Source organism: Camellia sinensis, chromosome 5, assembly GCF_055761805.1.
Source record: "Camellia sinensis isolate YWXY chromosome 5, ASM5576180v1, whole genome shotgun sequence".
NCBI lineage: Eukaryota > Viridiplantae > Streptophyta > Magnoliopsida > Ericales > Theaceae > Camellia > Camellia sinensis.
In genome coordinates this window covers 148,935,432-148,960,536 of record NC_138965.1, presented here as the reverse complement: position 1 = coordinate 148,960,536, position 25,105 = coordinate 148,935,432, and the positions used below count along the sequence as shown (strand labels likewise).

Genomic DNA, 25,105 nt, shown 5'->3' with positions numbered 1-25,105 from the left:
GCACCTGACTAACCTGTAACAGCAAGAGAAGACTCCGGTGGTGGTTCGCCACCCGGGGGTACTCCGACAATCAAGTCAGTACTCAATATCTCTCAAAGATAATCAATAGTGTTAAACTCACTAGCTTGAGCATAAAAAGACATACCTTAGACCCATGGGGGTGCCTCTCTTTTATAGCCAACTCAATCTTAGTCCTAATGGAAGCCTAACTCCAATGGACTCAGGATTATTGCTAATCTTGGACTCCCAATAGGATCAGGATAAGCTCTCTAAGAGTCTCATCTTTACCCAAACTGAAGTCTCCTCCCATTCTAGGACTCTTGTTCTTTATCCGCTTATCTCGAATTCCGGTATTCTCGTTGATAACCTCAGCCTAACCGAGATCATCTCGGCATCATGACTAGGACACGTGGCACCTCGGCTGGCACTTCGGTGACACCTCGGCCACGTGTTGTCATTCAAAAAATTATGTCCCCACAGGATCAATAGTGAATTCACATGTTGTTAATATGACACTTTTAAACAATCCAGGAATCACAAGTTCAACATTTGATTTCATTTTCAATAGTATGGTTTTAATATTATCACATCTATTGTTTAAACCAATGTTTTAAAAATCGGACCGGTGAGCGAACCGGAAAAGGGATCGGGTGGACAGGTCACCGGTTCAACCGTCGGGTTGAACCGGAATCGAACCGTGACGTAATAAACATATTAAAATTATATTTAAATAAAAATATAAGTAATAAAATTATAAATTAAAATATTAAAAATATTAAATTATCTTAAATATTTGTCCTAATATTTTTTTTTACTAAAAATATAATAATATATTTTAAAATATTATTAATTTCAATTTTAGAAGATGAAATCAAATATTTAATATTCCCTCCAAGTGATTTTAATTCAAATAATTTGATTGAAATGAGAGCAAAAATTTTGGAGGGATATCAAAATTTCAATATTCCCTCCAATACATTTGATTGAATCCCACATGAATTTCTTGAGTCTTTTTGAAAGAATTTTTTTCTTATAAATAGGTGAAAACTTTCACAATAATTTCATCAAGCTCTTAATAGGATTCCTCACAAGAGGAGACCCTTGAAAAAGAGTTTCAAATTAAAATTTTCTTATATTCTTATATTTTATATATATATATATATAAAATAAATAAGAAAGAAAGAAAAGAAAGAAAGAAAAAAAAAACTAAAAAAAAAAAGTCGACCCGGACAGCCCGGCGAACAGGCTCCGGGTCGACCGGTTCAACCGCCGGTTTTTCCGGTTCTGGCTAAATACACCGGTTTTCAACTTTGACCGGTTCAGAGGGTATGTCCGGACCGGAACCCCAACCGGTTGACGGTTCAACCGGTCGAACCGGCCGTTCCGGTCCGGTTTTTAAAACCTTGGTTTAAACTTGTAATTTCAAATTAAAATAATTCTTTAATTTACTATTTCAAAAACTATTGTATTTTCTTAAATAATTTCAAAATTTGTATTGCTTTTATAAATAGTTTTCAAAATACAATATTCGACCAAATTACTTACCTAGTTTTTTTTTTGGAGAAAAAAAAAATTTGTTTGGCTAACTGTTTTCCATAAATCTTTATGAAAACAACTCATTTTTTAAGCAATACTTTAAAAAAAAAAAATTGAAATTTCAAAACTTGTTTTTTACAAGAATAAAACGATGTGTTTTAAAAAATTTCATTATTTTTGTTTTTTAAATATTGAAAAAAAAAATAATATTGAAAATAATCTTTCCATATGACTTGTGGCCACAGGGTAACAGTGTGCAACACATATTCATGACATAGAAAAATATTTAAAAGATTTAATGCGTGGTCTAAATTTATTTAAGACGTGAGTTTCATCATAAAATAATTGAATCTGAATATATTTATGTGCTTCAATTTTTTGTACTGAATAATAACTTGTTGGTTCTGTTAATTTTATTATTATTATTTTTTAGGAAAGTTATAAAACAATTAAAAGGAGAAAACAAAAGAGAAAAGAAAAGTAGGGCTTGGACAAGCAATGTCAGTGAAAATAATTGATCCTCAAGGCTCCAATGCTCTTTACTTGTCTTTCCATTCTCAAATTTGTTTTTGGATTAAAATTTTGAGTAGAGATTTATGGGAGAAAAAAGGGTAAATGAAATAAAATTTTAACCCATGATATTTAAAATTTTAATACCAAATTCTTGATTATTCCCTTCAAGATTTGTCATCCAAATATAGAATAATACCAAATCCTCCAGATATAGCATAATACTAAAAGGTGACATTTCACCAACTAATCAAATCATTAAAACTTTGACTGATCATAAATTAAAATAAGAATTAAAAATTAAAAAATAAAAAATAAAAAGTGTGAATAAAATATAAGTTAAATATTTTTTTTTATTTTTTTTCTATTTTCAAATAGTGATTCTATTTATACCATTAATTTATCTTTTTACACCCTCTATATCAGATTTTTTTTTTTTTTTCAATTTTACCCATGTTTGAAATAACTTGTAAGGACAAAAGATTAAAATCAAATATTATCTCCTTATACCCATTGCTCTTCAATCTCTACTACTCTTCTTCTCTTCCCAATTTTTCTTCTCTGCTATATATATATATTTTTTAAATGTGAGAATTATAGTGTTTTGATCATAAAAAAAAAATCAATGGAGGAAGAAATAGTGGTGAAGAACCATCAAAAAAGTAAAATTGTGAGTTTTTTTTATTTGTTTGATAGGTTTTTGTTTTGTTTTTTGAGAGTTTTTTTTACTTTTGTTCGGTGTGTCAAAATCGAACAAAATAAAATAATTCAGAATCACATTGTCGAACAAAAAAATATATGTCTGGTAACCCACTGTCGAATAAAAGAAACACGTCCAATAACCCAAGACCGAACGTTTTTCATTTGTTCAGTTACTTATTACTGTGCATCTCCAATTTTATTTTTTTAAAAAAATATTTCTCGTTTTTTTGCTTGGAAGGATTATGCTTCTATTCATTGCAACAATGCAAGTACAATCATCCAGTTTTTGAACGTTTTGAAGGGCACTCATTTGCTGGTAGATTATATGAGGAGGAAACATCGAGAAATTCTATTTCTACATACCAATTCTTCTTTGTGAATATCTTTTCTCAAGCCGCACATTTAATGAATTTGAAAAATTATATTTTACTCAGTACACAACCTATTATACCAAAAATACCCTAATCTTATTTATCTTTCAAACCTTTATCCTAACCCTAACCTTAACCACCACCCATCTCCACCTTGACCACCGTCGCCATCATGAACCACTGTGAATCCCCCTTGTTACCATCGTGAGCCCCCCCTTCGTGAACCTTCTCACCATTGTGAACCACTTCCACCACGAAATCTTCTCCACTGTAGTACCTTAAAATCTCCATTGTCAAGAACCCCTTATCTATAAACTAGCCTGCATCACAAATTGTCGTCACAAACTTCTCATCCACGAACCACCTTCCACCACAAACTTTTCTTGAAATACCCTACCAATTCCTCTTCCTCTCGATATGGTTCCCTTCTCTTTATATCTTTAATCATACATGTCGCCGATGAACATTGCAGAGAAGATATTGGGATTCTTGTAGATGATGGAGGGGGCTACAGCAATTGGTGAAGATGTGGGAAGGGATGATGACAGAAGGCAAGGGTGGGAGAATGGTTGAGGTGGTCGTGGAAGAAGACCAACAATGACAGCAATGGTGGAGGCCAAAGGTTAAAGGATTAGGGTTTGGAAGAGAAAACAAGGGTATTTGGTAGTTCTATTTTAGGACAAAATTGTAATAAAAGAAAAATTTATTAAGTGTGTGCACATAGAGAAGCTTCTGGAAACTTCCTTATTAGTTTACATGTCAAGAGTATGGTGCGACCAAAAGAGATATTGATTATATTGAAATGAATTTAATACGACAACAATGAAGACAATCTACAATGCATGTAAAGCGACATGTGGCTGGACAAATTTATTTTAATTCGGCAACATGATACTGGAATAATCAAATTTGTATAGTAATATATCACTAAACAGGCACTTCACAAATAGTTTCCAACTAATTTCTTGTTAAAGTAAAGTAAAATCTCTCAATCAAACGACAAGAAATGGTTGGAAAAAATTTAGTTTGTCTGGTAACACGACACTGGAGTAATTCAAGTTGATTAACATTATATTACTAAAAGTTATCAGTATAAAGAGCCAAAACTAAAGGGTTTTAAAGAATTTTTAGTTTTGGATTAGTTTTGCTAAAACCCTTACTTTTTATATAAAAGGGTAGATTACCTACAGCTTTTGAGGTTTAGTTAAATTACAAATTCCCTTTTGAGATTTCAAAAATTACATCCCGTCCCTCGAGATTTGTGTTTGCATAACAATTTACCCCCTACCATTAAGTAAACGTTAGGAATTATTCTTGACAGACGATATTGTCCCTGGTACCTTTCTAAAGCATTGAACAACCTAATTTAACCTAAAATTCCTATGATAATAAGCGAACAAAATTTACAAAAGAATTATGTTAGATTAAAAAGAAATTAAGGCTCCATTTGGTTTAGTTTTCTGAATCATTATTTGAGTTTTGAAAAGAGAGAAATTATTTGGTTTTGAGTTTTTGAGTTTTGAATTGTATTTTAAAATTTTTTAGGTTATATTTTTTAATATTTAAAAAGTTTCTTAATTTTATTTTTTTAGGATAATTATTTTCTATTGTAAATATTTATTTTTTTTAACGTGCACTGTAATTACTATATTTGTGCACTGTATTTTTTTTGAATATTTTTTAAAAAAATTTTAAATCTTAAAAAATTTTAGATCGCTTATATATATCTAAATCATAACAAATATTTGGCCAATATTTAAAAAATAATAAAATATTTTTTTTGATAAAATAAAAAAATAAAGGAAAATTTACCCATAAATCCTATTTTCGAAAAAGTTGAACCATTTAGTCCTAAAAGTTTTCTTATGCACCATTTAGTCCTTTTTTTACATCACAACATCATCATCAGAACAACATCATTCCACCATCCCCAACTGCGATGAATCCTTTCCAGCAGCACTGAATCCACCCTCTACATGGCGATGACCTTCTCTCTTTTTACCCATAAAATGTGTTGTACGATTAGGCCCCAACATTACCAACATCAGTGTAAATATCTAACCTGTATCATTTTGTAACTTTCCTGAGAGAGACAGAGAGAAGATGTTTACATAGTAGTGATTGAAGCTATCCATTGAAGAAGAACAGAGCCCAGACCGAGGCCAGAAGTGAGTATGATGGCATGACTTGCGAACTTCCTTGCTTCGTTCCCCAGATCTTGCAGATTAGAACTTATCAACTGCGTTGAAGTTGTTGAACCCGTCGTCCTCATTGCCAAATAATTGTTCTTCACCATTTTTCTCTCCGATCCGATATTCTCAATGTGAAATCAACATATATATATATATATATATAGATTAATGAATCTGATGTTTGAATCTGATGTTTGATGTTTGAATCTGATAAATCTGATAGAGATCATCAAAAACTCAAAATCCGTTTGATGTTCGACCATGAATCTGATGTTCGACCATGAATCTAATGTTCTTCTGATTTCATCGACCATGAATCTGATGTTCGAACACCCACAAACACCCACAATCCGATGTCGATCATGGCAGCTTCTTCCCGGCCTTCGGCTTCTTCTTCGCCAGAGCCTTCTCCGCCACCGTGGACTTCTTCTCCTCCGCTGGCTTCTTCTCTGCTGCTGCTTTGGGTGCCATTAGAGAGTCTAGAGAAAGAAAACTAGGGTTTCAAAATTGAGAGAGATCGATTTGGATGTTGATGATGTTGTTCAATGGTGGGTAATGGAGCAACATCAACTATGAGATCTGTGAATTGTAGTGTATGAGATCTGATGTTTGATGAGGTTGAAGTTGTTGTTGATGTCGATGATGTTCAATGGTCATTAACATTGGGATAGGACCTAATGGTTCATAAGAAAATTCATAGGACCAAATGGTTTACAAGATATAAATTTGGGATTTATTAGTGCATCCCCCAAAAATAAAAAATATTTTTCTTCTAAAATAAAAATAAAAAAATATTTTTTGCAAAAAATATTAAATAAAAAATAATTTAAAGAACAAAATAAAAAAACATTTTTTTGAATTTATTTATTTTTAAATAGAGTTCTATAAAGAGTATTGAAAAGAGTTTGGTTATAAATTTTAAATTTTTTTAATTCAAATCATTATTTGAGTTCTAAACCAAACGCTACCTAAGATTTTTGAAACATGTTTGATTTGTTTTTTTAAAAAAAAAAATTCACAATACTTTTTTTAAGAAATGGAAACTAATTTAATAAAAATATATGTAATTTGTAAAAATTATTTCTAACATCTCAAAATAAAATATGTAAAATGATAATTATTTATTATTATTTTTATTTTTTAACCAAATCAATTTTTAATTTTTTTAAAATTTTTTCTAAAACAAGTATTGAACAACTATTGATTTACTTGGTATGATGTATCTGTCAAATATCATCATTTTTCTACATAACACAGTTAGGCGCATTTTAGTCGATTTACTATCTTCGTCAACGATATTAATTGCAATGGGGCGAGATATAATTTTTGAAACATCAAGGGAGAATCTATAATTTAACTAAATCTCAAGGGAGGTGTAAGTAATTTGCCCTATATATAATAATAATGGGTAAATTATATTGACACCCCTTGAGTTTTGGCCCAATTACTACCCACTCCCTGACGTTTTGGAAATTACATTCTCACCCCTGTGATTAATAGTTTAATTTCACAAACCCCTTGCTTATATAAAAGATAACAACTCCTAGTAGAAAAACAGAGAAAATTACATTAAAAAAAAAAGTAAAGGAAAGGGGAAAAAAAAGAGAAAGTAAAGCAAAGCAAAAAAAAAAAGAGTGCATGAGTTCAATATCTTCATTCCGTCTAAATAATTACAATGACAGAGGGGTTAGTGTAATTTCCCAAATGTCAGAGAATGATATGTATTAAATCCAAACCTCAGGGGGTGTATGTGTAATTTACCCAATGATAATTGAAGTTATGACAATGACAAACTTTTCACATAATAGACATCATGAAGGAATCAAACAAAAGCAAAATGTGGAAAACAATTGATGAATGCCCAATCAAAGTTATAAAGATTTAGTAACACACCGGCGAGAAGGCCCACAAATAGACAACATACCAACCTCTTCTGAGAATGGCTTAAGTTCAATAATGAGGAAAGCAGATTCAAAATAGATCAATCAATCATTAGACACAAGTTAGAGTTTAGGTTATGACTGCCAATTGTGTAATTTGGTGAAAACCGGTTGTCAATCCTTGAAGTTAAATCACAATTTACCTATCCATCCATGATCAATCGATGAAATTGCAGAACATGTATGTTACTCTTTTACAGGCCTGCCAAGCCTATCTCTTTGCAGTAAATGGATTCATCGATGCTTGAATTTCTTCCAGAGTCCGACCTTTCGTCTCTGGAACCAGCTTCGCAACGAACAGGACAGTTAAACCACATACGATTGAGAATGTGAAAAATGTTCCTGAGAGGCAAAACAAAAATTGTCGTATACTGCAGAATATGAATGAGAAATCTGGAGAGAGATTTAAGGGAAATGAATTAGGTTTACCTTCTGAGCTCCAGTCCATTAAGAAGTTGAAGGCATATGAAACAATCCAAGACCCGAGCCAGTTAACCACCGTTACAAGGCTTCCAGCCAAGCCTTTCATGTTAATAGGAAATATCTGAAATTTATAATAATTAAAAAAAAATTCCTTTTCAGTTTGAGGTCAAAATATTCATTATATTTGGATCTCAATTTAAGATATCCATTATAATGATGTAGAACTCCAGCTCAATTAGCCTCATCTGGCCGCTTAGCATTAAGCTCAGTTTTTTGGCTTTCTTAGCGCCAAAATCAAAAAATCGCTTCATTTGGCCGATAAAAGACAATAAGAAGCCCATTTTTTGCCTCTTTCTCCTTGATTTGTGCAGCGCATTGATAGAATATCATTCATGAGAATGTATTCTAAGTGAGGGCACATTATTTTTTTTAGGCCAAGTTTTTATTTTTTTAATTTTTTTGACTTGCATTAAAAAATCAAAAAACTAGCAATGTTGCCAAACATGGTTTCCTAAAAAACCGATCAGGAAAGTCACAAACTAAGAGTGTGCCAAACAAACTAGTTTTTTTTTTTTTTTTTTGGGACATGTAACAAAAAAAAAAAAAAAAAAAATTGGCTTAACTTTGCCAACCAAATGAGGTTTTAAAGTACTTACCTCTGACATTATAACCCAAGGAATTCCCCCCATGCCTAGAGAGAAAGATCCTGTAAACACCTGATTGCAGATTCAACTACATCAAAACATAGAATTCAACTCCATCCATTTACCTATAAGAATTTCAGCTAAAATATACAAAATTATGTCCCAAAGCATTGGGTAAAACAATCGCTTGCAAGAGCACCAATCATGCTCTTCTAAGAATGAAATCATTTCAAATATGCATTAATAGAGCCCCCATTGTACGAAAATTCAATAGAAAGAAAAGAAGACAATAAGCATACAACCTAGGGTACTTTCTTTCCGCAAAATCCACATTTCATCAATAGAGAAACAGCAAGGAAATTGAATTTACAAGACAATACAACCAAAAAGCTTCAAAGTTCAATTAACAGGCCTTTTTCAATCATGCACTAAAGGTGCAAGACTCATGTCCTCCTTGCGACTATGCCTCGGTAGGGTTGGGGCCTGGCTATGGCTCAAGCCAATCTCGAGAGAGCAGCACAGATCCGTGTGTTTGTGCACGCATTTAGGCCCCTCCTGTCTGATTACCTAACAGGTAGGCTCCTAAGGTTTCTGTGCTCACACCCTAAGTCACCAGTTCATTAGGCGGGAGTGGGAGCGAGAGCAAGAGCAGCATCTTTGAAAATATTCATAGAATTGAGAGCATCTTTATTATATAATTTTAATATTATTAAACGTTTTTATTATTAAGCATTTTTGTATCTTACTTATTAATATATTTATTTTTTAAAAAAATTTAAACTATAATAAGAATATATATAGCAAAAATATTTATATTTTTTTCACCTTTCACTTATGTATATAAATGTTTTTAACACCATAGGCTAGCAGGTCTAACGTTGGCATGGTGATGAGACACTGCATAGGTGAGATGCGCTTAGGCATTAGTGGAGTAAGATCCAAAAGTTACCATAAATTATGAATTCTTCCCATTATCAACGCAATTCGCAAACTCTCCGTAAGTAATTTGCAAATTTACCCCAAGTTTGGGGCAAATTCGTGAATTCACAACTTTAGTGCGGGAGCATGGACCCTGGGACACAAATTCGGTGACTTAGGTTACACTTAGGGGAGGTTGTCACATATTGGTCACCCAACCTGCCCTTTTATCTACAAAAACAATATATATATATATAATTAACAGAAAGATAAATGAGTGCTGGAGGGTCAAATTGCATTACCAGTACACCAACCAGTGCGAAGATTGGAGTGACTTCCTTCCACAATTCAAGGGCCTGTTCTTAAGAGTTCACTTCTTATTGAAATGACCATACTTAATTAAGAAACAATAAGCAAAACAAAAAAATTAGATTAGTGCTAGAAGAAACCTGCAACAGGAATGACAATCCAATGAGGAAGCAGCCCAAGCATGTTCCCGCTGCAGAAATCTGTTAAATAAGGTAGAATTTCATGTGGGCTTTTTGTGCAAAAACATTTAACTTTCAAACTTACAAAAGCAGCTTCCCTCATACCATTAGGAGCGGTCTTCGTCCAGATTTATCCATTAAGAGGACACCGACCAACGTCATAGGAACCTGAAGAAGAACATCTACAATATCTCATGAATGTGCCAAGAAGAATTGCCAAATAAAATCACAGGTAGAGAGTCCAAAAACCTGAACCACCACCATCCCTATAGTCCCAATTCTGCTTGAAAAGCCTACATCAGACCAAACACATATATTTGGTTTCTCTTCATTGTCCTTCCCATTAGTAATAGAAATTTAAGAAGTATGGACACAGACACACCGGCATGCAAATTTTCAAAAAATGTAGGACATGACTGGTAGAGGACACGCACAAAATATATAGTTTATATATTTATATATGACATATATAAGGATAAACAATGATTATATGTCAAGATAATAAAGTCCAAATATCTATAAATTTATGTTTTTTTTTTTAATCATTAAATTTCAAATTATTTTCTTCAAATTTGTAATGTGTTTCATGCGTGTCTAAACAATAAAAATGTGTTCTACAAGTGTCCAAAGCGTGATTTTTTTAAAATTAGTTCGACATGTTTGGACGTATGTTTGAGAGAAAGCTTTTGAGAAGTGTCTTGTTGCGTCAGACACATGTCCAAGAGAAAGTGTCCAAGAAGTGTCAGACACTGACACGCCACCTTCTGAAAAGTGTCCATGCTTCTTAGATAGGAACTATTGTCTAAGTGGTTTTACTCACCAGCTGATTCGAAAATAGCACTCGCATAGTATGCAATCCCATTGACCCCTCCAAATTGTTGCAATACCATAAGTCCAACTCCAACCTATATAAAAATGAGCAGTTCATAATATGATCTTCCAAGTCATGAAAAAGGGGACATGACAGAAGCTAGGCTTTTTAGAAGGCTCACAATGAGGGAGTGAGCATATTTCCGCTGGAACAAATCAAATATTTTAGCTTCCGAGAACTGTTGAAGGGTTTCTGTATAAACCTGTCAGATAGCCTAAGTTGGTCATATTTCTCTAGAACATCGGAAAAAAGTAAACAAAAGATTGTTAAATTAAAACTCAGTTCATTAAACTGGAAAATTTACCAGCAAAAAGGAAGAACTAATGGAAAAAGAAAGTTTCACTTTTAATGAATCAATGAGGTCAAGAAGATACTCTAATTTCAGTAGCTTCTTCGGAAATATTTGCTTTCTTTCCCCTAAGGCGCTGTAATGCAGCTTCACAATCTAACCACCGAGAATTCTTTGCCTGCAGAGAGTAATACCATCATCGAGCATGTCAATATGTGCTTTTGTTCAATTTTTCACATGATCTCACACGGAGATGTGCAGTAACTGTAGTCCTTAAATGTGACTATACCATATTTTTTTTATTTAAACATGTCCAGTGAAAGCAACAACAAAGAAATTAGAGAGTACCCAATTTTTTTTACCACAAAAGCTATGGTACATGGACTCGGGTGATCCAAATTTTAGGATATGCGAACTTGGCAAAGAAGGTTCCAAAAACTAGTAACCAGTACAGGGATATGTCCTCTAATTGAGGGGGGAAAAATTTATATATGTAAAAGTTAATTCTATTCATGATATATCATATAATATACGGTGACTTTAATTTTATTATATTAGCAATGATTTTACTCCATAATTTTTTTTCCTCTAATAAATAAAAGAAAAACTAAGTAGTAGTATCTGTTTCAAAACAGAAGGTTTCGATCCGTTTTAGTATCCATACCCATGTTGTGTCGTGTCGACAAGATACTTCAACAAACCTGAAGAGTCCATGCAACATAGCACGAAACCAACATCTAAACATCTACTGCTGACTAAATTTTAAATTAACTCACCAACCACCTAGGAGACTCCGGAATGAAGAATAGACCCACAAGTTGTATTAAACACGGAATAACTCCTGAAATGATATCAATTAGAAGCAATTATACAGAAGTACCCTAAGATAAAATTAAAACAGTAAGAAAAAGAAAGTTACCAATTGCAGCCAAGATACGCCAGTTGATGACAGTTCCAATGAGATACATTATTGATACACCGCAACATATCATGAACTGTAGAATCAGAAAGATAAGTGTGCATGACATGAATGTATAAAGCTCCAAATTTATAACAGTTCTGCATTACCTGATTAACCGCTGTGAATGCTCCTCGAAGATTCTTTGGTGTTGTTTCTGCTACATATACTGGTACCTGTTTAGAATTCAAAATGCAAACACCGTCAACTGTCATATTACAAAGTAGGGTAAATTACACTGACCTCCCATGAGGTTTGGAGAAAAGATAGCAAGGCCCATAGTTTTGCCATAATTACATCAACCTCGTTACTAAAGGTACCAAAACTAATGCAAATGGTGTGAAAATATAAGGATAAACAAGAAAAAATATATATATATATTCAAGTGTAAAAAATATGACGACATCATTTTTCCATCCATATAACTAACGAAATATTGATGAAAATGGGGCTAAGTATTATTTGAATTACAACCCTAAGGGAACCCAATGTAATTATGCCAAAATTATGGGACTTGTTGTATTTTCTCCAAACCTCAAGGGAGGTCAGTGTAATTTATCCTAAAAAGAATATCAAATATGAAATACAACTCTAAAGTATTTACCACATATGAAAGAAGCCCAATTCCATATCCCAGAGATAGTCTTCCAAGGTCGAGGCTCCAAGCACGCTGAGAAAATCATTGAACAATTAAATGTACTGAATCTAGAAAATATAAATGTACAACTACCTAGACGCATACCTATGTTTAATTGTGTAACCTAAATTCCAATTAAATTTACAAGGAGAACAACTTTCAAAAAGCATTTTCTACAAGGGAAATTTAGCTATAAACCCCCTTTATCTTTCTTTCATTGTTAAAAGGATTAAGAAAAAAATTATACTTTTTAAACCCCCTCATAATTATAAAATCTTGCATAAAGGACAAAATTTATTATTTAAATATTTTATTAGACTATTATACCCTCAACTAAATTATGATTTATTATTTAAAATTATACTTTCTACAGCCTCTCTTGAATCTCCATTGTCATCTCCATCACTCTCCCTCTCCCTTGCTCCTGAATCGCCTTCTGCAAAAACATCTCACTCTCTCCCGTCGCAATCAACCGATCGATCGTCGATTCATCCGCCTTTTCATCTGTCACTGTGTAGTATCGTCGTTCAATTGTCTCTTTGTACTCAGCCGTGATTAATTGCCAGATATTTGTGAAACAATTCATCGAATCGTTCAGTTTTTTGCGGAGGCCGTTCACGACCGAGCTGCGTGTGCGGTCTGAAGAGCTTCCGGTTAAATCTCTGCAACATCTCAACAGTAGTGAGACTCGCATAGTTCTTCTCAGCAATCAATTTGTAGGTCTCCTCCGAGTGGACCTCGTAAACGAACTCGTGACCTAGAAACCCTAGTTTGCCAATGCAAGCACATAAGAAGGGGACATTGACTCTAGAATCACGCTAAACAGAGTCTGGATTGGTGATTTGAGGATTGTAGATTTGGATTTGGGATAGTGAAGAGGAAAGTAATTTGGATATGTATGTGAGATTCGATCAGTCCCAAACGTAATATGAAGCTAATGCGTTGCATTGTTGTTGTTCACTACTGCATTTGGAATCTACTCCAATGGAAAAGAGGATGATTTAAGTTTTGAATATATATATATATATATTTGTGTGTATGAGTGTTGTTGAACACATGTATTATTTTCATTGAGATTTGTGATTGTTGATGGAGTTTTAGAAGTATTTCTTCTCAATTAGATATGTTGATTTGTTGATTAATTTATTTTGTTTTTGTTTGTTTGTTTTTTTTTTATTTATTTTTGTTGTTTTTGATCTAATTTCATTTTGCTCTGTTTTTTTCATTTGACAGAACCAGAGTAAAATTTTACTTTTATACAGAGTAAAATTTTACTTTTGTGTAGAGTCTAACATTTCACTAGTTTTTCAGAGTAAAATTTTACTTTTATACAGAGTAAAATTTTACTTTTAGTTTCAGAGTGTAACATTTTACTCTTATTCAGAGTAAAATTTTACTTTCATACAGAGTAAAATTTTACTTTTAGTTTCAGAATGTAAAATTTTACTTTTATACAGAGTAAAATTTTACTTTCATACAGAGTAAAATTTTACTCTGAAATATATAGTGAAGATGACTTAATAGGAGAGCTGATAGATATGAGGGTAATATAGTAAAAGAAACAAGTTTTAAAATATTAGGGGGTTTTGAAAGTACTTATATAATTCTTGTCCTTTTGAAAGACAAATTAGATAGTGAGGGGGCTATCACCAAATCCCCCTTTCTACAATGCATACGGCCCAGAGGATTATCAACACACAAAATGAAAGGCTCAATGGTAACAAAGATTACCAATATCCTATTTAAAAAATCTTCTTTTCATAGAAGCCAATGAATAGTACGTTGGGAACATCCAGTAAAATAGAAGCTAGTGAATAGAGAATGAGAACTTAACTTCCAATAAAAAATTAAATATGAATGATTTAATTTGGAAGCAATCTTGTGAAGTATAATATGATGTCGTTGTTCATGAAGTTGATTTCTCTACAATCTGATGCTGCATTCCATGTGTCCATCAAAATTTGAAACTAGAAGCTTTAAAATTCTTCATTGGAATCAAATGATGCATAAATCAATTAAAAGAAAGCTGAGGAGAATATGATGTGGAAAAGACAAGAAACCTCTGATAATACTATTGCAAGCCACCCTATGATGCAGAATATCTCTGAGAATCCCATTGTCTACATCAGAAACAAATAAAATTAACAATAATTTTTTTTTGATAAGTAACAAAGTTAACAATAATCCAATAATCGGCACACTAATTAAAGGGTTTTTTTCCATGCCTAATGATAACTACACTCCACAAAGTAAAAGGAAAACTTACACCCCTCCGGCCAAAGAGATCTGCTAGCTTCCCACTCATTACTGCACCCACCATTGCTCCAATAGTCATTATTGAACCGAAAACTGAATACTGCAAAATAGCACCAAGAGGAGAGAGAGAGAGAGAGAGAGAGGAAAAAAAGTTTACTAAGTCACATAGAGATATGAAAAAAAAAAACTACCAGGCAGAAAAAATAGTCATGAATTCTACTTCACTTGAAGCATTTTAATAGACAATTAACTCTACTGTACTTCAACAATAATGAGACTTCTCCATCAATAAATTGCACATGTAATTATTTGAATGCAAAGAGTAAATTATCAACAATTCAATAACAATATGGGGGGGGGGGGGGGGGGGGGGGAGAACAAGTTAACAATCCAAACCGAAACAACCCTAACCTCGCACGCAAAAACAAAAAGGCTTTAAACAAACCCGAAAATTGGTCAAGGGACAAGTTAACAACTCCTGTGACTGTCTCCCAACAATACATAAAACTAACAAGAGAGCTCCTCAGCCTAAAAGTTTACAGTTTGTGTGACATTAGTTAAACATTAATAACAAGCCACAACTAATATTTTCCAGCCTCAGATATTAATTGTACATCATGGTAAATTGGAGAATCTATGGCCCAAATTATATATAACGTGGAGCTTAAATTTAAAAAAATACCAATAAATTATCGTGTATCATGATTTTATGAAACACCCACAAGTTATATAACCAGTAACAGCCAATTTTAAGACTAACCTGTGCCAAAGAGAGGCCAAGGTCATCCATGATTCCAGACTGAGCAGGCGATGAAAATCCCACCTGGCATATCAAAACATCAAACATCAAACATCAAGCATTAGTGTAGTATTTGCCATCTGATTAAATGATTCCAGCATTTGGGTCCAAAAAAATCCTACTCAAATCCACGATCCAAATACAGCCTAAGCCTAAGTCAATTCATCTTATTGTATGCTTAATTGCTGAATTTTAGAAATCATAGCAATTTTTTTGAACTTACAGCAGAGCCAAAAACATAAGAACCAGAGACAGCGATGAAAGTGGTGAGTAGAAGCATAGGTGTGGCAGAAGAAGAGGATGAAGCAACATGATCTGGGTTTTCTCTGATAAGCAGAGGAATCGATGTTTGTTCATCTACCATGCCTTCTCTCTCCATTTATGCGTATATCTATATATATACAACAGTAGGAGAAGAAGAAGAAGAAAATGATTTCAAGTTTAGAGGAAATTTGGGGGTTGTTTGATTGAGTTGAGTTGAGTTGAGTTGAGCAAAGAACCAACAGACGAATGGTATTTGTTTGTGTTTTTTTGTCTTTTTGCGGTTAAACATATTTTGGTTGGTTCACACTTCATTCTTATCTTCACTCTTTTTTCTTTTCTTTTTTTTTCTTTTTTTTTTTTCATTTTCATCTTATTTTGGTTTTGTCAATTTTTTAAAGAAAAATGCTAAATTAATGCAGTGACAATTGAATTAAATCATAGATTGATATTTTTGGATAATATTTTTCGGACTGTAGTATTCTGTTTTTTAGGTAGCCGATAGCCAATAGCCAATACGTAAAAAAGTCGCTCGGATCCCTTATGAAAATGAATCCTACTTTGAATCGTTTAAATGCTAGGTCGTTCTCCTCAAGTGACGCGTTGCGTCTGTCTCCGGGTGTTTCGAAAAGTGAGTAAGGGGCGCCGCATCGACGCCTGAGTGCGGTGAAAAATGGGCAAAGGTTTCTGCGTTTTTCTAGACGAGCGCGGGTAAAGAAACTAGTCCAAGACTATAGGTTTAGGATAGCCACTTGGAACATAGGAACCTTAACTGGTAGGACGATGGAATTGGTAGATGTTATGATTAGGAGGAGAGTTAGTATAACTTGCATACAAGAAACTAAGTAGACGGGAGAGAAAGCTAGGGAAATTGAGGATACTAGTTTTAAACTTTATTATAGTGGTAAGGATAGACGCAGGAATGGGGTAGGAATCATAATTGCCAAGGGTCTTGTGGAAAGTGTGGCGGCGGTCACTAGGAAATGAGATAGGATTATATTAGTTAAACTATTTATTGGAGGAAATATAGTGAACATTATTAGCGCTTACACCCCTCAAGTAGGGTTAGATGATAAGACTAAGAGGAACTTTTGGGAGCAAATGGATAAGATCTTACAGGAGATACCCGTAGGAGAGAACCTGGTTATAGGTGGAGATTTTAATGGCCATGTGGGCATAGATAAACTAGGTTATGAAAGGGTGCATGGTGGATACGATTTTGGTGACAGAAATGAGGCTGGAGAGAGAATCTTAAATTTTGCGTTGGCTTCTGACCTGGTGGTGGCCAATACTATATATAAGAAAAGGGAGGAACATTTGATAACCTTTAAGAGTGGATTAGTTAAGAGCCGAATAGATTATTTCTTAGTGAGAAAAGTGGACTGCCTAAAATGCAATGATTGTAAGGCGATTCCTAGAGAGAGTCCGGTCTCTCAACATAGGATTTTGGTACTAGATTTATGTTTTAGAGGGTAATACCAAGCTAAGAAGGACAGTGGGCATCGTAGGATGAGATGGTGGGACCTAAAAGGGGATAAACTAGAAATATTTAAGAATCGAATGGATAAGGAAGGTACTTGGGACTTAGAAGGTGATGCTAACATTATGTGGAATTCGATGGCCAATTGTATGAGGAGAATCTCAAGGGAAGTGCTTAGAGAGTCGAAAGGAACAAGACCCAGCTCTAGAGAAACTTGGTGGTGGAGAGAAGAGATTCAAGCGGTAGTTAAGGCAAAAAAAGAGTGCTTTAAAAAGTGGCAGAAGGATAGAACTGAGGAAAACCTTAAGAGCTATAGATTGGCTAATAAGGAGGTCATGAAAGTAGTGAGAGAGACTAAGTTGAAAGCTTATGATGACCTATACACTAGACTAGATAGTAAGGACGGAGAGAAAAGGGTATACAAACTTGCTAAGATACGGGAAAGGAAAACAAGAGATTTTAATCAAATAAAGTGCATCAAGAGTGAGGATTTTAAGGTATTGGTAAAGGATGATGAGATTAAGGAAAGATGGAAGAATTATTTTGAGAAACTGTTAAATGAAGAACATGGAAATACGACAATAGGGGAAGAAATAGCCAGTAATACGATAAACCAAGATTATAGGTTCTATTGTAGGATTATGAACTTTGAAGTGGAGATTGCACTTAAGAAGATGAAATCAAATAAGGCTTTAGGACCTGATGATATCCCTATTGAAGCTTGGAAGTGTTTGGGTAAAAAGGGAGTTGCTTGGTTGACTAGGTTGTTTAGCAAAATTTTGTTGACTAGGAACATGCCAGATGAGTAGAGGAAGAATATTTTAGTGCCAATCTATAAGAATAAAAGTGATGTCCAAAATTGTAACAACTATAGAGGAATCAAGCTAATGTGTCATATAATGAAAGTGTGGGAGAGGGTGATGGAACGCAGATTACGAGACATAACAGAGGTGTCAGAGAATCAATTTGGGTTTATGTCTGGTAGGTCAACAATGGAAGCGATCTATCTTTTGAGGAGAGTAATAGAAAAGTATAAAGAAAAGAAAAGAGACATTCATATGGTGTTTATCGACCTTGAGAAAGCATATGACAGAGTGCCCCGAGATATAATATGGTGGGTGTTAGAGAAGAAAGGGGTGACAAAATGCTACATTGACGTGATTAGGGACATGTATGAAGGGGTGGTGACCACTATTATATCGCCAGCTGGAGAGACAAATGAATTTCCTATCACTGTAGGGTTACACCAAGGATCTACCTTAAGTCCTTTTTGCTTTAGTTATGGACGAGTTGATGATAAATATTCAGGATGATGTGCCATGGTGTATGCTTTTTGCAAACGATATTGTGTTAGTGGATGAGACTAGAGAAGAAGTTAACACAAAGTTGGAGATTTGGAGAAAAGCTCTTGAATCTAAAGGATTTTGGATAAGCAGAACTAAGACAGAGTACATGGAGTATAAATTTAGTAACAGTAACAATAACAATGAAAGCAGAGGAGAAGTGAAGATTGAGAACCAAGAACTGCCTAAGAGTGAACATTTTCGTTATTTAGAGTCGATTATCACAACAGCGGGAGAGATTGATGCAGATGTGGCCCATAGGATTAAGACGGGATGGTGTAAGTGGAGAAGTGCGTCTGGGGTGTTGTGCGATAAACGAATACCCACTAGACTAAAAGGTAAGTTTTATAGAACGGCTATTAGACCAGCTATGTTGTATGGGACGGAGTGTTGGGCAACCAAGAAACAACATGTAGATAAGATGAGTGTGGCTGAGATGAAGATGGTAAGGTGGATGTGTGGTAAGACTAGACAGGACAGGATTAGGAATGAGTGTATTCGGGAATCAGTAGGAGTAGCACCGATAGAAGATAAGTTGAGAGAGAATCGTTTGAGATGGTTTGGTCATATTCAACGGAGACCAACAGAGGCAGTAGTGAAGAGATGCGATGCTGTAACGGTAGATGGAAGTGTTAGGGAACGAGGTATGCCTAGATTAACGTTGACTAGCGTTATAAATAGAGATATGAATTCACTTAATTTGACTAATGAAATAGCTTTTGATAGGGTCGCGTGGAGAAGAAGGATTCATGTAGCCGATCCCATTTGATGGGACTTAAGACTTGGTTTGGTTTGGTTTGGTTTACTTTTCATTTTAAATTCATTCTAAAAATTAAAAATAAAAATTATATATTTTTAAAATAGTTTAGAAAAAATAAAAATAATCAATTTTTTGGAATTTTTTTGAGTTAATTACATTTTTCATTATGTAGTTAGATACAAACTTCATTTTAATATTTGTAATTTTAAATTGAGCAAGTTGGTCACTACACTTTATGTTTAAATTTAATTTGGTCATTTCATTTAATTTTTTTTTAATTTCTTTTACATGTCACCTTAAAAAAATTAGTAACTGTCCCAAATTTGTTAATTTAGACGAAATGACTAAATTAAAAATGAACTTAAAATGTAGAGATGAGATTGTTCAATTTAAAACTAAAATGAAATTTGAATCAAATTAAGAGTGGAAAATGTAATTAACCCTTTTATATTGTTCATCTGCCATGCCTTCTCTATCCATTTATGTGGGGGGCACAAACGGTTCGGTTTGGTTTGAACAGTATTGAGGGTAAATTTAGTATTGAATTGATTCTTTTGATTTTGGTAGTTGAGAAATCGATACAGACTGTATACAACGGTTTGATTTTATTGGTTTGATGTAGAAGAGGGATTTATTTGAAATTTTAAAAAGTTTTACAAAAGTTTGTACAATTTGATATTAAAAATAAATGAAAAAAATTGTGCGAAATTGCTCTATAAATATTTATTTCATTGGTTTTTATCACAATATTTATATTAGTTATTTATCATTAATGCTCAAAGAATTAAAATATAAAAATATTTAAATATAATATTCTGTCCGTTCGATTTGCATTGGTATAAAAAATTTTAAAATTAAAATAGACCGTATAATATGAAAACAAATTGAAGATTAAAATTAAAGTCGGATTCGGTCAATTCAGTTTTTTCTTAGACCTTACGGCCATGTTTGTTTGGGCGGGCTGGATTAGCATTCCCATAACTAATAGTCCAAGGATTACGAATCCGTTGGATTATGTATCATATCTTAACTAATAGTCAAGTTTAAAATAATTAGTCCGTACTTCAATTGTTTAATCAAATATCGGATTAATAATTTTATTGGACTATTAGTCCAATCTCAAGCTCATGTTCACCCAAATAAACATGGCCTACATGTATATGCAACAGTAGAAGAAGAAGTAATGGAATGATTTGAAGTTTAGAGGAAATTTGGGGTTTTAGTCAGAAGAGTTGTTTGAATTTTTGTTTTAATGTTTTATCAGAGAAGAGTTGTTTGATTGAATTGAACAATGAACAACAGACAAACGAGAGAGGAAAATGGGTTTGTTTATGTTTTTTGTCTTTTTGCTTGTGTATGTTTTTTGTCTTTTTGCAGTTAAACAACGTCGAAAATATTTTGGTTGGTTCACACTTCATTTTTATCTGGTTAATGAGTGAGGTGAGGCCCCACCATCTCAGTGGACGCTGACTGGTCTGTCTCTCTCTGTCCTCACGTGTTTGTGGAGGTGGTGGGATCATCCAAGTGAGGGTTTGTATCAGGACTCTTTTTATCTACACCACTTGCCTTTTTTAGAGTTTTCATTTTTTATTTTTTACTTTTCAGTTTAACTTATTTTGGTTTAGTATTTTTTAAAAAAATTTACTACTAAATTACTTTATATTTTAAATTCATCTCGACTAAATGATTTTAAAAATCTTAAAAATTAAGATTTTTAAACAAAATTTATAAAAAAAACCAAAACAAAACTAAGCCAATTTTGGATTTTTTTTTCAATTAATCATTTTTCATAATGTATTTTGATTTAAATTTTACTGTATAATTTTAAATTTAACAAGTTAGTTCCTCTACTTTCAATTCAATTTTAATTTGGTCATTTTGTCTAAATTTTCATTAATTTTTTCTACATAACACTTTAAAAAATTGACAAATATCTCAAAATTGTTAATTTAGACAAAATGACTAAATTAAATTGTTCAATTTGAGATTAATTTGGAGTGTGGCTTTTTTGATAAAATAGCCAAAAAGCTAAACCAAGCTATCATATCAATTTCTTACTTTTTTATACATATTTTCATAATTAAAAAAAAAAATTAGAACAACCAATTCCCAAAAAAGCTCCAAAATAAATTTTGGATCAAACTATAAGAGTGAAAAATGTAGTTAACCCTTTATTTTTATATAAAATTTAACTTAATTTTGTTTTTAGTGAAATTTGTTTAAATTGACTTAATTTTTTTATTTTTAGTGAATGAGCGCGAAATAATGTTCTCGTATAATCTTGTTGACCAAGTCTGCGCTCCTCTAAACATCGTCGCTTTACTTCCTGAAAACACAAACGTGAGCTAGCCGGCAGGTGTGTGTCGGATACCTCTCCGATGCCTAAGTCAGCAAAATAGACAAATAGACAAAAGTTCCGTGTATTCGAGAATTAAAGTTGTGTTTCTTCTCCATAGGTGATGTTGTGAGCTCTTATAGGTTCCGCATAGCACAATCCTAGTAGAACTCTTATTCCTCCATGTAGAGTCCTCATAGGAATCACATTTCAGAAAGATAATGCTTATCCTTCAACACCCCCTCACTGCTTAAACCAAGTGAGATGGTTTTACCTTGGTAGTATGACAAAACGACCGAGCTAACAATACTTCTTTGTCATACTCAAACCAGTGCCTTCACATGCAACTCGTACCTCGGCCCTTGTTCACCAATACCTTGGTTGTGTCCATTAAAGACCGAGCTAAATACAGCAAGCTCTGACCGCGCTAACCATAGCAAGGTCAACCTTAAGAAGCCATAATACCTCGGTCCAAAACACTAGGCCGAACTAATTACCACTTCGACTGGGGTGACTGAGCTAACTGCAAGGCTCTTTTGGGACCGAGCTAACTACAAGCCCCTTTTACTCAGCCCTTCTTACTGTGGCCCACAGAACGGTCCATTACCCAGCTCAGCCCAATTTACTTATAAATTACCCTCTCAATTGCCCCTTAATTCCATCTGCGCAGCATGATTGTGATTACTCGTTACAAGCCGAGCTAAAAACTTTAGCCTTTAAACCGAGCTAAATTCACAACGGGCTACTAATCTGTCCGGTCAAAATGTCTCTTCATTCGTTGTAACTGAATCGTTTTCCATTCCATGGACACGTGGCAGACTCTCATTGGCCCAGCATAGCTGTTGCGCCGTCTTTGTACTTCAAAAAATTTGAACAGTCCCGCCTTTTCTCTTTCTCTTTACACAAAACTAAACCCCTCGCCTTGAACCAATCACTTCTAGTATTCATCTTCTTCTCTCTCTCTCTCTCTGAGCCTTCATTTTTCAAAACACAGTGCCTGCAAAACTCTCCCTCGTGACTTCGATCTTCATCAACTCGTCTTCATACTTGTAAGTAACTCAATCCCATTTCCTCTTTGTTTATATAGTTTCTGAAGTATGTAGCATAATACTCGTACATTTTTCAAAATACATATACCATTTTTGCTTCCATCTTTCTGGAAAAAACCAGGTAATAGAACCACTGTATTTACGAATAATCTGAAGAACGATGGTTTGACCCAAAATCACACTTCAACCGAACTAGGAAGTTGTTTGTATTAGGTGCGAACCTAGCAAAACTGAACAACCGAACTAGGACTTCATGCCATACCTGTAGTTTCAAATAGGTCTAAGTACCTTCTGTTTCACTTAGCCGAGCTAGCGAACTGTATTAGGTTTGCGCAATACCGCGCTAGAAAGCCTCAAACACCGACCGAGTTATAACTTAGGGCCAAACCAGCTCCCTGACTTAGTCAAAACCGAACTAAGAATGCTGCACCATAAGCTTCAACCAGGCTACGAACTTCTCGTTCCACTTAGTCGAGCTAAAGTCTTCTGCTCCAACCAGGCTAAGAACGGATAATATCCCACGTAGCAGAGCTAGGACTCCATTTATTTTACCTTTGTTACTTCTAGCACGGTCCAACGATCTGTGCTTAAAACTTTTCCTTTTCATTTTACAGACTGAATTAGGTTGGCCAGGCACACCTTTGTACGCTCAACCGAGATACTGCAGGTCATCTCAACGCTGACTTAAATTATACGTAGTTTAAGGCCACATGGGGAAGTATCGATTTTTAGTGAACTCTGCAGGAGCCATTGTCACGACCCAAACCCGCCCCTATGGGTTTAGCACCGTAACCGGCCAGTAATTCGAGATTACCGAAGGCCTGCTTAACAGTAATAACAGTAATACAGAGTACAGGGGCTGGCGGAAGCCAAAACAGTAGTTAAAAGATGTCCAATGAGTTATGACAGTCTATATGCAAAAAGACTTTTCATATATATTCACATACAGAAACAAAACAGTATATACATACATACATACATTATTTACAGGCATTCAAGTTACGGACCAAATCCCTACCATAACAGTACAGTACGAGTACACATATCAGTCTATACAGTGTTACAAAACCAGATACAAAAAGGGAGAAAACTAAAACACCCCAAAAAGCCTTAGCTTGAAGGACTTGGAACCTCGCAGTGAGGCACGGTGGTTGGCTTTGACAAAACGGGAGCTTAGCCCGACGCTCCTAGCAACGGTCTGGTGCCTATACACCTATGTATATATATATATATAAGTAGTGAGCTAAAGTCCGGTGAATAACATATGCGTAAAGAGGTTAAGAATGAATGTCCCTTCAGTATTGAAAACAGTTATTTAACAATATATCAGTCGTTCAGTTTGTGGCTCATAATTCATGCCATAATAGTCATTCAGAAAATATAATAGTCATATGTGGTACATCCGATAGCAAAACAGTACAGTAGGTCTTAACAGACCGAGCAGTCAATGATGGCCATCAGTAATGGTTCCAAACATGGGAACCGACAGAGATCTCTGTAACAGTAGCAATAACAGTAAATTGCTATAGATGCCACGAATATAGTTCACAAATAGGACAAACATTCATTCAGTAAACAGTGTCATTTCATAAAGCAGTACAGTCATTATTCAGAAAATAATCTCAATTGAACATATCTTTACAACATTGTTACTCACAGAGTTCTAGGTTATAGATAAGCTAGTTCGCGTCCTCGGATGCCAACCCTACACAGTTACAGAGTGAACACACACTAAGCTACACAGTTGGGAAATAATAACTTAATCCCTATCTTGACTCGGTGTGGTTCTACATCAATATCCTCATTAAGATACCTTAAACTAGGCCTAGGAATGCCTAGGATAGGAATGAGGATGCAAAGATGCATTTTAAAACACTTTTTCAGAATTTTCAGAAAACAGGGTCCACGCTCGAGCGTGGCTTTCTCCGTTCGAGCAGACATGCAGACAAAGGTTCCCCACTCGAGCGTCACTTTACCCGCTCGATCGGACTGTAAAACATGGCAAAAGTACTGGATGCACGAAATTCACGCTCGACAGGCGCTCAACCCCCGCTCGAGCGTGAGACACAAGTCCTCGCTCGAGCGTGCATTCCCCCGCTTGAGCGGACTGTAAAAACATGCAAAGTACTGGATACACGCATTTCACGCTCGAGCGTCACTTTCTCCGCTCGAGCGGACTGCATGAATTCAGTAGGTATGCTCGAGCGTAGAATCCCCCGCTCGAGCGTGAGTCCAAAATCTGGAAATTCCAGATTTGAACCTCAAGCTCAAAACTCAATTTTAATACACTAAAATCGATCCTCTTGGGCTAATTTTCTGGAAAACACTTCAAAACTCATAATA

At 34.4% G+C, this 25,105-nt stretch overlaps 1 protein-coding gene across 6 annotated transcripts; it reads right to left on the bottom strand.

Moving 5' to 3' along the window:
* Positions 1-7,149: 7,149 nt before the first annotated feature.
* On the bottom strand, positions 7,150-16,108 carry LOC114277579 (sugar transporter ERD6-like 5). 6 transcript variants are annotated; one of them, XR_014330303.1, is made up of 18 exons: positions 15,758-16,087; positions 15,496-15,558; positions 14,746-14,835; positions 14,540-14,599; positions 12,447-12,512; positions 11,953-12,018; positions 11,804-11,879; positions 11,661-11,725; positions 10,970-11,062; positions 10,717-10,797; positions 10,545-10,629; positions 9,974-10,017; positions 9,830-9,892; positions 9,686-9,745; positions 9,539-9,597; positions 8,331-8,390; positions 7,681-7,795; positions 7,150-7,593 (listed from the first exon to the last, which is right to left on the bottom strand). XR_014330303.1 is itself a non-coding variant. In XM_028219479.2 (18 exons), the coding sequence occupies exons 1-18, from the start codon at positions 15,911-15,913 to the stop codon at positions 7,463-7,465; spliced, it is 1,428 nt and encodes a 475-aa protein (XP_028075280.2). In that variant the 5' UTR covers positions 15,914-16,108; the 3' UTR covers positions 7,150-7,462. The 6 variants fall into 6 exon arrangements, 3 of the variants coding, with proteins under 3 accessions (XP_028075280.2, XP_082726234.1, XP_082726236.1); XM_028219479.2 differs by having other exon boundaries at positions 9,539-9,592; positions 15,758-16,108; XR_014330301.1 differs by lacking the exon at positions 7,150-7,593 and adding an exon at positions 9,268-9,390 and having other exon boundaries at positions 9,539-9,592.
* Between the last annotated feature and the right edge of the window lie 8,997 nt (positions 16,109-25,105).

Bases quoted from the DNA above. Each gene is read 5' to 3' on its own strand.
- LOC114277579 (XM_028219479.2), bottom strand. From the start codon at position 15,913: ATGGAGAGAGAAGGCATGGTAGATGAACAAACATCGATTCCTCTGCTT. The intron at 15,559-15,757 runs GTAAGTTCAAAA...TTGATATGCCAG, and splicing joins CTTATGTTTTTGGCTCTGCT to GTGGGATTTTCATCGCCTGC. The intron at 10,630-10,716 runs GTGAGCCTTCTA...ATTTTTATATAG, and splicing joins AATATGCTCACTCCCTCATT to GTTGGAGTTGGACTTATGGT.